Source organism: Hippocampus comes, unplaced genomic scaffold (genome assembly GCF_001891065.2).
Source record: "Hippocampus comes isolate QL1 unplaced genomic scaffold, H_comes_QL1_v1.1 scaffold111, whole genome shotgun sequence".
Classification (NCBI taxonomy): domain Eukaryota; kingdom Metazoa; phylum Chordata; class Actinopteri; order Syngnathiformes; family Syngnathidae; genus Hippocampus; species Hippocampus comes.
This window is the reverse complement of record NW_017805698.1, coordinates 1,380,390-1,394,473: the sequence shown is the minus strand read 5'-3', so window position 1 is coordinate 1,394,473 and position 14,084 is coordinate 1,380,390. Positions and strand designations below refer to the sequence as shown.

Here is a 14,084-nt window from a genome sequence, read left to right as displayed (position 1 = left end):
AAAGGTGAGCTTTTGACACATGTCAGGGTAGTACTACTTACGTTGCGGTCGCCCCAACGAGGTCATTAAAAACAGAAGCTGTTCTCTCGTCTCCTGTTAACAACATCGTTGCCCTTCCTGGTCCATCTGCAGCCAAAGTACACAACCTGCTGGAAAACGACAAATGATTTTGTCCAGCTCTTCTCCGAATTCGGTTGACTTGAAAAGCTCAATTCTGAGGCGATGATCTTCTGTAAAGCGTGCCTGTGGTCTGGGAGACGCCATTTAAATGTGGAACGCCTAATAGTCTTAGTTCGACGGAATAATCCTGTGATTAGCAGCTGAGCGTAGTTGTTGTGCAATGCGCTCGACGCTAACACAATGTATTTGGGTGTCCTGAGCTACAAATATACATTGTCTTGCGTGATACAAATCTTTGTAGACTTGCTGTATAGGACACCTCCTCTTACAGAGCTTATAAATTAGGCTTTACATTTGTCACCAACCTCATAACTACGCACTAATGGATAAACAAGCAACAATTCCCACACACATTAGAGGTCAGGGGTGTGGCAATTGTGTTTATCGATGGTCACATCACAGTGACGGTTGATTCCAGGTCAGAGACCAGTTTATTTGGTCAAACCACATGTAAAATGTAAAATTGATAACCATGTAACAGTACGCCAGAAATCAGAGTTTGGCACCTTTATCACATGCAATACTGTAATTGTAAATGTCAACTAAACAATGTCATTGTTTAGTTTACATTTGGTATTGTAAGGAAACAAAATGCAAAAGAAATCACCTCTAAAAGCTTTTTGGGGGAGAACATTCATCATCAATAGTTTGTCTGTTTAGGAAATTAAGTATGCCGACAAGGTGAATAGTAAGATTTTGAACATGTGAATTATTATCCTGTAAAAACCCTTAAGGCACTTTTTTCAACATATGCCTCGGCGTAACATCTGCGAACCGGAAGCTGATCTGCACTGGGTTTGTTTACGGATCAAGCGTGAATCCCTTGCGTATTAAGTTCAGTGTGAGAGCCCAAATTCTATACCTGCCCAGTCATATTTAATATTTTCCCCTGCACTTGATGAACATGATTATGACTGAGAAATGGTGTTGAACTCAAGTCGAGGGAAAAACTGCTCTTTTAGTAGCAAGGGGACACTTGATCCACAATTTTAGCTCCAGTAGTTGTACAGTAATTCACAGGTAACCAATAACATTTGTCCAAAATTTACTATACTTAAAGCATGCAATAGAATTAAACATTAGACTTCAGCTTGTAGCTAGTCAACAACCTGTTTAACTCTTTAAAATCCGCTACAATACATGTTTTACTTTTCATATACTGTATAGTAGATTTTTTAACGTGCAGTTCGGTTGTATTCAATAGCTATTTTGTTTTTAAAATTTATGTACAAATTTTGCTTCTTATGTGCAATACTTTCATTGAATCATTATTACATTACTTTTTACTTTTCCTATACAGTATTTACATCGAGAAAAAGGCCAAATGGCTTGGACTAATAAACTCGCATCTTTTTTTTTTTAAAAATAAATTAATGAAACCTACCAAGTACTTGTACTTTATTATTGGTTATCGTGCTGGTACTTGGGAGAGCAACGTATTCATTTTTTGTGAAGTAGCACTTGGTGGAACACGTTTACAAATGAATCTCACTATTTAAAGATTTACAGTTGGGTCTCACTAGTCAGAGCAGATTGCTTGACTCTCTAAAAGCAGTCGACGCCACCAGATAACACGAACTCATTTCACAGGTGTTATTTCTACAGGTAAAGTTACTTCATCAAATGTTTGCGCTGAAAACGTCTTACGCAAGTGCCGAGTTTCATCTGTAATGCGGCGTCTCGCTTAACAAGTACAAAAAATTGGTAATTTTTTGTACAATAGCGTTGTCGTATTCGTGCTACGAGTAGGTGTATTGGTGTGGATTTAAAAAAAAACGGTGGAAATCTATCGTTATTATTTTTAAGTACATTATGGTGATACTGTATAGCTAGCCGACTAGCTAGAAAGCTCAATTAATATACAGTATTTTAACTACAATTTCCAGTGATTACATACGCCAGTAAATAATGGTAGACTGCGAACATATGTGGCATTTTACAGTCAATAATGGCGAGAGGAAGAGCAAGAAGGTACAGCAGGCCGAACCCGTCCAGTTGTGTTTACCGTCAGCTAGCCGTCAGGACTCGCAGTCAGATGAAGGACAGCAGAAACTTCTTCCAGAAACTTCCACTGGAGGTTTTTCATCTGATTCTGGACAACCTATCTGGTAAACATGTAGCAGTGTGCTACAATTTAGATTATATGTCAAGTTTAAACGTATTCGTAGATTTAAGTTAAGAGCACAACTACTTGTAAAAGTATGAGAAAGCACATGCACTGTGTATACAATAGATATAAAGCCACAATGATAAATATATTACTCGTGCCAATCAAAATAGAGTAGTAGTAAGTTTTCAAGTGAATTAAATAAATATTTTTGTATTTTTTGCTTTTCATTCTCGATCAAAATGTAGTTTTAAAACATGTTTTCCAGTGCTAGAGGTGAGTGCATTGTGCTTAGCGTCCAAGCAGATGAATGGATATGTCGTGGACTATATCAGCACCCTGGCATGGAAGAGCAAAATGATGCACCAAAACTTTCATAACACCTATTGCCCTGAGCAAGAATGTTTCGGCAAACATTTCAGAAACCTGGGTAAGCAGTTGGGGAGATTAACATCAATGTACGTATTTTGTTTATTTGTGTGTGTGTGTGTGTGTGTGTGTGTGTGTGTGTGTGTGTGTGTGTGTGTGTATGTATATATATAGAGAGAGAGAGAGAGAGCACCTTACTTTTTACGGTGTGTACACTATTCACAAAATGTAAGGGATATCTTGTGTGAAATTCGAGGATGAACCTAAAACGCACTGCAGCCTTAATAGGTTCACTTACAAGTTAAAATGAAAATAAGCAACTGTTGAATATTGATGTCCTTGGAAATTTAATTGACAGAGAAAGTAAGTTGTGCAAAAAGTACTAAGACAAGGGAACATTTGGACACATTTAGGAAGGGAAATTATGTTCACTTATAAGGGTAATAGTGCACTTTATATTCATCCAAATATGTACAGTGTATTAATGGTGTTCTTTTGTTGTCTCAGGTGTATTGTTCAAACGATGCACAATGTTACTGCCTACAAAGGAGAGGCTGAAATGTATCCTCCACAAGTTTTCACAGGTAAGAGAGCATACGAAAAACAAAACAACAACACAATGAGATATTATGTGGAATACTTCTTAATTTTTGTGAAATTTCAGGTTCCTTGCTTCTTGCAGGAGACTTGCTCAGCACCAAATTGCATTGGTTTATCCAGATATGGGGTTTTTCTGCAGGTGAACTCTTAAGTGATGAATGGATAGATATAGCTGAAAAAAATATGCTACAACGGCTTCTTTTGAATTGCTTTCTTTTGCAGACCATAATTGCAGGGTGGGATGAGTTTGAGTGCCAAAGAGTGTTCCATTTCCTGTGTGAAGTCACCAATTTGCTGCATAAAATTGAGGCAGTCGTTACTACTGGGAAACCTGGTATGGGGCTAAAATTAACATTATCTCAAAATGTTATCAATAGGGGCCTGGACTTGTCCCCACAAAATATATAGCCTCTACTTACTTGACTGGTTCGTGCACAACCCTGACCCCAAACCCATGGAGCATGTTTTGGATGAGCCAAATGTTTGTGTACACATTCTGTAGAAATTTTGTCGAAAGACTGACAGAAAATTGGTTGGAAGTGTTAAAGCTTCAATGGGAGAATATACTCAAGAATTCCTTCCAAGAGTCGAGTAATTGCTGTCTGGGGTCTGATCTGCTGAGAAGATTAGTGTAGAGTTCAACTTAGAGCCCAAATAGCGCCTGAACAAAACAAAACACTTTTTCAATCCAAACTATTGTTTTGCGGCTTCTTTGCTGCGGAATACTTATAGCATCACTTTTCATCTCCCACTTTATTACATTTGGTTTGATGAACTGAAACATTTGTGTGATAAATATGCAAAGAACACATAAATCAGGAAGGGGGCAAATACTATTTCATGGCACTGGACCTGTATCCCGTTACTATGGCAGCGTGTTTGAGAAAAGCAGAAAATCATACATTGCCTCTCTCTCTGTGTCTGCAGGCCTGAAATTCTATGAAGAGCTGGAGATCCGCTACTTCTGCCGCAAGGTTCTGCTGGACTTGTCCCCGAACCAGTCAGACTGTCAATTTTGGCTCCTGCAGCTCCTAAAGCCCTGGCCTTTGGTCAGCCAAGCACACCTCCTGTTAATCCTATATGGGCCACAGCTGACTGAAGGTAAGGTGACTGTCCTTCAGCCCGGCCTGTGCTGTAAAACAATAGGTGGGCAGGGTTTCCTCCTCCTTGCAGGCCCCATCAGTTGGCAGGATCTGGTGGAACGGGAGCTGCCTCAGGATGCTCTGTGGAACCTGGCCAGGGCCATCCTTTTACTCTTCAACAAACCTGAACTGAAAGACTGGACGTTGCAAACAACCCTAGCAGTCTTTGAGGAGATCATTGGTCACACCATCCGTTTTTTTCCCCTAGATAAGCGCTATGAACGCATGAATGAAACATGTCCATACACGTATACCAAACAAATGGAATGAGCTGATTTGGTTGTCACCGTGTTCTACTTTTGCAGTCATCCCTCGGCCATGGCACTTGGAGAATATTGCCCGCCTCTTGGTGGTATGTGGCAATAAGTTATGCTACACTGTCTTGGCAAGCAGGGCCCAATCTGGACTAATCAGAGACATTGCCAAAGTCATTGTGTACATTATTCTGGTAAGTACTGATGTTATTGTATCATTTATAAAAAAATATGCCCCAAAAAACAAGGCGTTTAGGAATTATTGTTTTACTACAGGATACCAAAGGAAGTTGGATATTCAATTCGATTCAAGATAATTTTGTCACTGTTCACTGTTCCCCAGCCTTTAAAGCACACCACCCTTTCCATTTTACATTATAACAATCTTAAAACATCCACAAAAAAAGTAGAAGTACTGAAATAATGATAATTTGAAATACAGTATATGTGCACTGTTGTGGCAACAAAACTGCACATTTATTCTAACTGTCAACTTGTTTTTCGGTATCCGGTAATCGTAGGTCTGTGAAAAGGATGGCTATGAGATGAATTGGGTGGTGCATTTGGTACAGCAGCTCCACGTTGGCTTCAGCTCAGAGGTCCAAAAATTCACTTTCATCCGCCATCTCGAACACATGTTCTCAGACATTATCGCCGAGTTTCTTTACATGTATGAAGACGGTAAGTCGGGTCAGTGCGTCTCTTCTTTAAATGACACGGCGCCAAAAATCTGTTAACGGTTTGATGTATTTTCAGGAAATCGTCCAGAGAACAGGGACGTTTTTACATCCACATGTCTCCTCCTGGATGCGAATGCTCGATTTCATACAAAATTCCTTCACTTGTTGCTTAAGTAGGAACGATGCAAAGTGAGTTGCCGGGAGAATATTTCACAAAGTACCATAACTTTGTGTCGGTTACATTTCAGTGATGAATTTGTTTATTGGCTTGATGGCGACATTTCAAAACGATTTAATATTTATGACAAAGGAAAATATTTATTGGCACATATTTATTTGCATTGACCCTGTATGTAATTAAGGTCTTGATGCAGTTTGTTCATGTATTTAATGCTGTATTGATAGAGCTTGTTCATATTGGACTATTGATTCCACAGTTGGCGTTTGCCACAAAAATGTGGTCTGAAAGTTTGGAATTTAAAGCTGTGTGATTAAATGACTGGTTATGAGAAAAAAAGAGTTTGTGCAATCTTTAAAATACGTAGCCAGGCTTTTATTTCCATGATAAACAATATGCGTACAGAAAAAAATTAAGTATGAAAATGTATGAAAAAACATGTTTACAAAGACTAAGATGGTACTGATATTGTTGCAAACAGGTCAATATGTCATTCAAACTGTATTTAAGTCCTTTGGTGACTATTTTAATTTCATCCATATGATAATACTATAACGTGTTAACGTTTGACATGAAAAAAAAAGTTTCATGTAAGCCTAAATGGGAACAAAATTGTTTCGTACAAATTATAATATTAGCGGAAAATTGTCTCAGCATGCTTTGAAAATGTTTGTCCTACAACAAAGACGGAATGATATCATTCCTGATTAAAGGTTGAGTGTCCAACCGTCTCCATTGGCATTTCACTCATTCACTTCGCCATTGTTTTGACATGACCTAGTTGAAGAAGAAAACAAACAAACAAACATTCTAAGTTGTTCAAGCTTCTCAGTCCAATTTAAATGAACAGACACAATAGGATTTTCTAACAAAGCAACTTTTCAAATGGATGCCACTGAACGACATGGAAGGTGAGGGAGTGGGTAAGGCAAAATTGTGCCTGGAAATCATCCCATGTTTATATATATATTTTTTTTTGTGAAGATCCTCAGACATTACTGATGTTTGTCTTTAATTTACATAACACAAAAATGCTACAACGACCACTTGGACATCAACACACAGAACTGTGATCATGTACTTACTGTGCAATTTGTTCTATGGGTATGAAAAAAGACAAATGGTTGTCAGGAAGCAGGTGGCATCATTCATTCAAATAAAGTAAGATACCCGTCTATTTCACAACGCAATGACAGTAGTATAACATTATAAATGCACGCGCATTACCTTGGAGCCAGTCCACCCCCTCCTTCAGGCCTTCTCCCTCGATAGCATTGCTAGCACTGAGGGAAGAAAAGAGCAGGTTGAGGATTTAATCGCCTCACAGCGCACGTTAACTTTCACAACTTGGAACATTTCAACCTGCCTAGCGCTTCATCCCTCTGCCTTCCATCTGTCTAATGAGTAAACAAGCTGGCAAACGTATAAAAGAGACAAACCTGTATAAAAGGGTCAGTCAGGTTCAAGTCTATGCAGCTGTCACTGCCAATTTATATATTACCAGATTGCTCAGTTCACCCATTTCATTTCAAGGGCATTTCACTTCCTTTAAAAAAAAAAAAAAAAAGCAGAAGTAGAGTTAAATGGGAAGTATTACCAGATGTGCCAAGGTTTGTCTTTGATAGTCTCCAAACACAACATCTGGGAGACCTTAACCGACGACATGGCGTCATGGAGATCCATCTTGTTTGCAAAGAACAACACGGGCAGCTTTTTACTGCAAATATCTGTGTGGCAACACAGTGGAAAAAGTAAAATCCTCAGTGAAGATGGAGGGTTTTTTTTGTTTTTTTTTTAAATATTGACATGGTGTTATGGAAGCCAGATAACATTGTTAATATGCAACCAGTCAAATCTCGCTGTTTATATGGTTATTGTATTGACACCACACGAGTCATAAACACACTGAGAACTTGAAACAATTGCAAACGCATGTCACTCCCTCAGACAGGAAGTTGAAAACTGCCTCACTATGTTTAAGTTCTAAATACTAGAGTTTCCCTTTGTTACATTTTCCATAACGTACGATACAGTTATTTGTTGAGTGCCTTTAGTGAGGACAAGGTGTTAGGAATCAGGTGTGTGTCAACTTGTATTTATTTTTTTAGTCCAGTACATTTGTTCAGTGCAGTTCAGTTGTATTGAACTTTGAAAAACAACACATTTGTATTGAATCATTTAGACATCCAGCCATCCATTATCTGAACTGCTTCATCCTCACGAGGGTCACGGACGTGCTGGAGCCTATCCCAGCTGTCTTCAGGCAGGAGGCCGAGTACACCGTGAACCGGCTGCCCGCCAATCGCAGGGCACACGTGATTGACAGGAGAGCTAAGTATTTGTTGGGGTGGTACTTGATGTGAAATGTTAACTAACCAGGACTCTACTTAACGTACTATGTATTAGTACTACCACTGAAACAAACAAGAGAGCATTGCAGGGATTTAGTAGCATACCTTCATGGCTGAGAAGAGTATCAAGCTCCTCTTTGGCAACGACCATTCTCAATTTGTCACTGCTGTCGATGACAAAAATGATGGCATGGCTTTCTCTGCGGAGGAAACCAGGACATATATCATTGAGGAGTTGGACTGATTGTAAGAAATGAGCAATGCTGTGTGTGCATACTTGTAGTAGTGCTCCCACAGGTTTCTGTATCTGCTTTGGCCAGACATGTCGAATACTGTGAAGGAAAGGCTGCTTATGCAGAGAAAGAGCAAAAGAGCACAGCCACATCAGAATCATCTGGAAATGGGGGATATTAACCGGTTAAAACAGGAATTCTTATACATTCAAAATGCAAGACTCTACCTTGAACTCTTGAACTTTTCAATGTTGAAGCCAATGGTTGGGACTACTTCTTGTCCTGGTGTCTACACCCAATCACACACACAAAACAGACAAGTAATGACAAGTGTGTCAACGTGGAAATAGTATTGCAAATCCGATAGGCTTTACCTGACTAACATGTTTCCACTCCTCTGAGAATGGGCCTAAGCAATTCGAATGCTGAAAACAAGCAATCCCTCAATGACCGCAAAGCAACGCACTAGAGCGAACTTTTTGCCGCGGCCGTCAGTTCTAAAAGCCTCAGATCGGTTAGTGAGTACAACTACTTACATTAGCTGGTTTCAACTGGTTGATGATGGTAGTTTTGCCGCTGTTGTCCAGTCCCAAACATAAAACATTGACTTCCTTCTTCCTCAGGCCCAACCAGCCTGACAGTTTATCCAGCAGCCCCATTAAATTCAATTGATGATACACTTTTGAAATATACTATCACCCCATTAATTTTTTGATTACTTGAAAAAAAAAGTCACAACCCAGAGCAAACAAGTGTGTACCCTGTATTTTGGAGTGAATACTACAACATGCTGAGATGTTGCCTGTGCATCCCATCTTGCAACAGCTAATCCTATTAGGAGGAATTAAGATCCGCAAACCACCCGGTCTTGGTAGTGTGGCCCTCCGTCGGCCTTTCTTCCTGATGAATTTGATTCATTAGTGTAATGCGATGGTCTGCTTGACAACAGTCACAACAACAGCAGCTGCTGTAGCTGATCTTTCGGCCTGCTTTGCTCTTACTCAAAACCGGTGTTCAACGTTTGAGTTTAGAATGAAGGACTTGAACTTTTCAGCAGATCAGCTCTCGAGATGATTAGTGGTGCAACAGCTCCACCTCTTGGCTGACCGGCTCTTGCTTATTCATTTTATCAGTTCAATAAATAGAATTTGACGGATGGTACTGACAATAGATTTGTGACACCGTATGAAAAGGTTTTTGGCCACTATTGGTTGAGTAATGCTTTAATGAAGCTTGAGTACTACTCGGTATAATGAACATCTAAACTAATGCTGACCAGGGTTATACGAGTTTATTTCTTTTTCACCTTTGCTGTTTAACTTCAGTTTGTTTTAATTAGATTATACAGGAGTTTTGTTTCATTTTTTTATTTTTAGTATTGGTTTTAGTTTTTTTAAATATATGGAGTGCAAGATTAAAAAAATAAATAACTAAATTATTTTGTAATACAGAAAGATAAACTGCACCTGACCATCTTCCATCATCTGTATGGCCAAACAGAAAGATCAAAATAAATATTGTACATTTAAAATGAACCCCAAAAGCTCGTTGTTATTGCTGAAGTGAAAATGAAGTACATTTTTGCTACAATGATAGTTTTATAATCGTAAATTTTTTTTAGTTTTAGGTCATTTTCATTTTTGTTCTAAAATGTTTTTTCCACTTTCGTTCAGTTATATAGTTAGTTTTCGTTTACTACGACAACCTTGATGCTCACTTATGAAATAATTGATTTGTCTTTGACCAACTCTTTGTTAATCAGGTTGCCATGAAGCTTCTGGGGGATGGATTATTCCATTGTTGCCACGGCGACTAAACAGGCAAAAATTGGTTGCTTGTTTTTGTACTACAGGTGGTTGGTATAAATGATATTAAGTGGCATGCGGTCCAAATTTGGCCAAAGGAAAATACTGTATTTTCATCATTCAGGCCCATTAAACTGTTATGTTACGCTATTATTATCCTCACCTAAAACACTTGTTCCATCTGCCTCCACTCTATAAATTTTGTCGAAAACAGTTGAGTATTTTTGCAAAAATCCCATTAGCTCTATCTGTCCCACTGTAAGTCTTAATTTGTCAAAATGCCGCAAAAATAATCGTTTATACAACGCCAGCTAGCAAAGCAAGACCTTTACACAGGACATTTCAAAAGAACGGCATATTACAGGTTTAATTTTATACTAAGTTATGTACATTAAAAACGATTTGCATCAATACAAACTGTTGTTCCACCTGTTTTCATTCGCTATTTGAAAAAAAGGAAAACAAAACAGCCAACCTGCTGAGCTTTACAGGTTTATTTTTCAAATAAATATCTGCAGTTAACTGCCTCTTTCGGTGTGCAAGATCTACAACATCTCTTTGGAAATTATAAAAAAATAAAATACAAGAATTGTAATCATTAGTATACTTGTACTTTGTACAAAAGAACGTCCTAACATTGCTCAGCAGTAGAACATGCTCAACAAACAGCATCTGATATTTCCCATTGACTGTAGATGGTTTTGTGCCAGTGAAAGTATATGTAATGTACAGTTGATACTCTATATGTGTGTGTGTGTGTGTGTGTGTGTGTGTGTGTGTGTGTGTGTGTGTGTGTGTGTGTGTGTGTGTGTGTGTGTGTGTGTAAAATTTTCTGATTCCTGATGGCTGGCGGCATACAGGCTGAATGGAGCAGCTCTCTGCTGCCAGTTAATTTTTTCACTCCTATGGATATGGTCTATAACTGGATTTAAGGGATACCGTAGGTCCTTAGATTCCACTGCAACGTGTTTACTTAAGTGTGAACAGACTGTAAGGCATACATGTGTGTACATGTTAATGTTGCTCGTCGGACAAGATAAATTAAGATGCTGCTGTTTATGTTCGTGCTCTCTCCGTTAACTGCGTCATGAGTTGGAAAAGCTGCCAGTCTAGCCGACTCCCCGTGATTCCACCAAGAAAGCTTACTCATATTTGTTTTTCCATATTTATATCACCGCCTGTTTACCATTGTTTTCCCCAATGAAGATAAATAATTTCAATGGCAAGCATCTGACGACATGACATCAACTACTGCAGATCCAAAAGTTTTCATTTCAGACTACTTTTATGTACACTTGATTCCTATACTGCCACAAATTCCACAATCTTTACATGATCACAAGGTAAGCACACAGTGGCCTGCCTATCAGAATGACCGTAAAACGCACCCAGTGGCCTTGCACTGAATAGCAGTTAGTTCTGACCCGACTGCCATTAATCACTTGTGCAAATGAATAATACCCTAAGTATTTGTCATAATCCTGAAGAACCATAAAAGTCGAGGTTATTTATATAAATATATGTTCAAAGGAAATAATATACTTACTAATAGGTTATCTGAACATTCATACTGTATGTTAAGACAACAGTGACAGTTTTCTGCCGGGCAACTCTTAAAATCCACATTTTAAATAATTTTGACATCGCTCTTCTTGTTTTTTTTTCTTTTTTTTTTTCTTCATGGAGGCAAACAATCTTGTTTAGCGAGCTTCAAATGTGGCATAAAAAAACAAAACAAGGATGGTTTGTAGGCTCCATGTTTGTTTGTCTCCCATTGCACAATTCATCTGAGACACTGAGGTGACTGCATGATTATTGCTGATCTGACATAAATAAATAAACGATTTGAAATAAGATTCTGATTCACTAGGCCTTTTACATATAGATCTGCACATACTGTATATAGATATGCGGTCATGTTAATAATTATCGATTACTTGTCTATACACGTTAACGTTCAAGAAATCTTCTCGACTTGCTTCTCACCACTTTCTTCAAGTATTAGTGTACCAGACTCCGAAGACAGAGAGTCAAGTAATGCACACACCTTCATGATACTGTAAATGATCATATTACAAAATGAAAAGTGGTGAGGGTATATATATTTTTTCCAAGAAAACAAAGAAACGCCAAAAATTCAGTAGATTATGTCCATAAATCTACATGTCTAAGATAATGTACCTCCACACAGAAAATACCGCAGCTGTAACAAGGCATTACATTCCCCTATAAGTGAAGGCCTTGGCCAGACCGTAAAGTCTTTTGGGCGGTCTAAAAATAGTCTGGTCAGACCAGCTATACTGGGTAAGGGGTGTGTAGTAGAAAAAGTGTCTGCTAGTGACTGCTAGCCTGGGAGGCGGTCTGTCCAGTCCAATGACGTCCTTCCTGCAGACTGTCCAAGGGAATTAGTCTCAGGCACAGGCTGTGAAGTGTCTCTCGCACAGTCTAGACTTCACGGCCATCTGCTTCACCAATGTGTCCATCCCAAGTAACGTGAAAAGGCGACCTCATACGTGGAAGCCTTTCTCCTGTTCGTGCAGTAGCTGGAGGTGGAGGGTCTGTATGCTGCTGATAATCCTCCGTTGGTGGCCAATCAGATCCACCCCGATACGCCTTACATCCCTGGGTGGAGAGGGGACACGCACGCATGGACACAAAAATGCGTGAGCTGCATTACAAAAGCAGATGATATGATTGGAAATGATAAATGAGCCCCGAATTGCGAACAACTGGGAATAAGCCTCGCAAATAAAAGCTGAGCCAAGGGAGTTCAGAATTGAGGCGCGACGTGGTATGAGCAACATTTCTGCTCAACTGGGAGGTTCATCACCTCTAGTTGACTTTTAATTGAAGTCTGCAAAGACATATAATATTACTGATATTAAGTCAAAAGGCTTGTATTTATTTCATGTTTAATTAAAAAACAAACAATGCTTAAACGTCAATGTTAAAAATGTACCTCCAATAAAGTATAAGCAAAACTGATTGTAAATTTTATGTTAATTGTCGTTATCGGCGTCAGTTCAATGTAATTAATAATGTGTAATCTATTGCAGTTACTTTTAAAATTAAGAAATCAGATCGTATCTATGTTACTTTTCAAGTCGGGTAATCCATAAAGCAAGTTACTTTTTCAAGGTAACGATGGTAACACTGGTTATTACTGCTAACAATTTCCCATTAGGTTTGTGATGTGTCACGTCCTTTTGGCTTGGCTACTCACCCGATACTCATCCTCGCTACAGAATCCAATGTGTTGTAGCCCGCTGCCATGAAGTTACTTTTGTACTGACTCATTTTGATGGAGTCCAGCCAGTCGCCAATAGAGATAAACAGTGGGTAGTCCATTTCCTCCACAGGAGACTCCGGTAGGCTGACGTAATCAAAAACACAGTATAATCAGACACTGGCAACCTTTTTATGAGCATCTTGAATTCGCAACATAATTAATTTCAAAGAATGGCAGCTTTCACGGCTCAGAAAAGTATTCTAGAAACCTTACTGTTAGAATTTTTAGAATCGTATGATCATCATGGCCCATCCACAAATAGTGGGTGTCCATTGCTATTCCTCAAGATAAAATCTCAACTCATGTATCAAGCTAATTATTGGACACCAAGGTTTGTCCCTTTTCCAGTGCCAAATGTAAACAAATGCCCACAAGCTTTAAGTCAGTTGTCAGCGGTACACAGGCAAATGTTTAGAAAGGTACTGCTCTATTATCAAGGCATTTTACCTGTAAGTGCCTACCTCTGAATGTCCTCTACCAGTGGCAATAAGCTGCCGGGATTGCGGATGAGTTTATCCAAGAAGGAGACGACATCTGCAAATCTGGGCCGATGACTTCTTTCTGTCTGCCAGCAGTGCAACATCAGTTGGTGGAGGGCCACAGGGCAGCCCATTGGTGCCGGAAGCCGGTAGCCCTCCTCGATAGACAGAATTACCTGGGCAGAGAAGAGTTCAATATTATACAGCATTTGTATCGTGTTTTCAATAAGGAATATAGCCCTCAATAACATTAGGCCTTACAAAAATAATAAAAGATAAAAAAAAATAAAAATAATAATAAAAACAGTTATAACATAATTAAATAGAACGTAAAGAATTAAACAGTGAAATTCAACCACAAAGATGGGGTATCACCGGATGTTCAACCTCTTCAAAGCAAGCACCTAACAAGTTGTT

At 38.9% G+C, this 14,084-nt stretch overlaps 3 protein-coding genes across 7 annotated transcripts in view; 1 reads left to right on the top strand and 2 right to left on the bottom strand.

Moving 5' to 3' along the window:
• The first annotated feature begins 755 nt into the window (after positions 1 to 755).
• On the top strand, positions 756 to 6,111 carry LOC109523361 (F-box only protein 47). 2 transcript variants are annotated; one of them, XM_019882475.1, is made up of 11 exons: positions 756 to 1,785; positions 2,123 to 2,288; positions 2,556 to 2,717; positions 3,164 to 3,240; positions 3,321 to 3,395; positions 3,479 to 3,590; positions 4,184 to 4,357; positions 4,430 to 4,579; positions 4,704 to 4,846; positions 5,174 to 5,333; positions 5,409 to 6,111. In XM_019882475.1, the coding sequence occupies exons 2-11, from the start codon at positions 2,129 to 2,131 to the stop codon at positions 5,507 to 5,509; spliced, it is 1,314 nt and encodes a 437-aa protein (XP_019738034.1). In that variant the 5' UTR covers positions 756 to 1,785; positions 2,123 to 2,128; the 3' UTR covers positions 5,510 to 6,111. The 2 variants fall into 2 exon arrangements, with proteins under 2 accessions (XP_019738034.1, XP_019738035.1); XM_019882476.1 differs by lacking the exon at positions 2,123 to 2,288.
• LOC109523362 (ADP-ribosylation factor-like protein 6) lies at positions 5,874 to 12,156 on the bottom strand. Of its 4 annotated transcripts, XM_019882477.1 has the most exons (9): positions 8,631 to 9,320; positions 8,469 to 8,519; positions 8,322 to 8,383; positions 8,139 to 8,207; positions 7,967 to 8,061; positions 7,108 to 7,237; positions 6,738 to 6,793; positions 6,596 to 6,608; positions 5,991 to 6,287 (listed from the first exon to the last, which is right to left on the bottom strand). In XM_019882477.1, exons 1-9 carry the CDS (start codon positions 8,751 to 8,753, stop codon positions 6,254 to 6,256), a joined length of 633 nt encoding a protein of 210 aa, XP_019738036.1. In that variant the 5' UTR covers positions 8,754 to 9,320; the 3' UTR covers positions 5,991 to 6,253. The 4 variants fall into 4 exon arrangements, with proteins under 4 accessions (XP_019738039.1, XP_019738036.1, XP_019738038.1 ...); XM_019882480.1 differs by lacking the exons at positions 8,469 to 8,519; positions 8,631 to 9,320 and adding an exon at positions 12,081 to 12,156 and having other exon boundaries at positions 5,874 to 6,287; XM_019882479.1 differs by lacking the exon at positions 8,469 to 8,519 and having other exon boundaries at positions 8,631 to 9,317.
• A 231-nt stretch (positions 12,157 to 12,387) lies between these two features.
• The window catches only part of epha6 (eph receptor A6), a 201,576-nt gene continuing 199,879 nt past the window's right edge, over positions 12,388 to 14,084 (bottom strand). Inside the window, exons 15-17 of the mRNA XM_019882473.1 lie at positions 13,650 to 13,843; positions 13,123 to 13,272; positions 12,388 to 12,521 (exon numbers count right to left, since the gene is read on the bottom strand). Coding sequence (XP_019738032.1) covers positions 12,407 to 12,521; positions 13,123 to 13,272; positions 13,650 to 13,843 — 459 coding nt within the window. The 3' untranslated portion in view covers positions 12,388 to 12,406. The remainder of the gene's footprint in view (positions 12,522 to 13,122; positions 13,273 to 13,649; positions 13,844 to 14,084) is intronic.

Bases quoted from the DNA above. Each gene is read 5' to 3' on its own strand.
- LOC109523361 (XM_019882475.1), top strand. From the start codon at position 2,129: ATGGCGAGAGGAAGAGCAAGAAGGTACAGCAGGCCGAACCCGTCCAGT. The intron at 2,289-2,555 runs GTAAACATGTAG...CATGTTTTCCAG, and splicing joins GATTCTGGACAACCTATCTG to TGCTAGAGGTGAGTGCATTG. The intron at 4,358-4,429 runs GTAAGGTGACTG...TCCTCCTTGCAG, and splicing joins TGGGCCACAGCTGACTGAAG to GCCCCATCAGTTGGCAGGAT.
- LOC109523362 (XM_019882477.1), bottom strand. From the start codon at position 8,753: ATGGGGCTGCTGGATAAACTGTCAGGCTGGTTGGGCCTGAGGAAGAAG. The intron at 8,520-8,630 runs GTAAGTAGTTGT...GCTTGTTTTCAG, and splicing joins ACCAGTTGAAACCAGCTAAT to CATTCGAATTGCTTAGGCCC. The intron at 7,238-7,966 runs GTATGCTACTAA...GTTGCCACACAG, and splicing joins TACTCTTCTCAGCCATGAAG to ATATTTGCAGTAAAAAGCTG.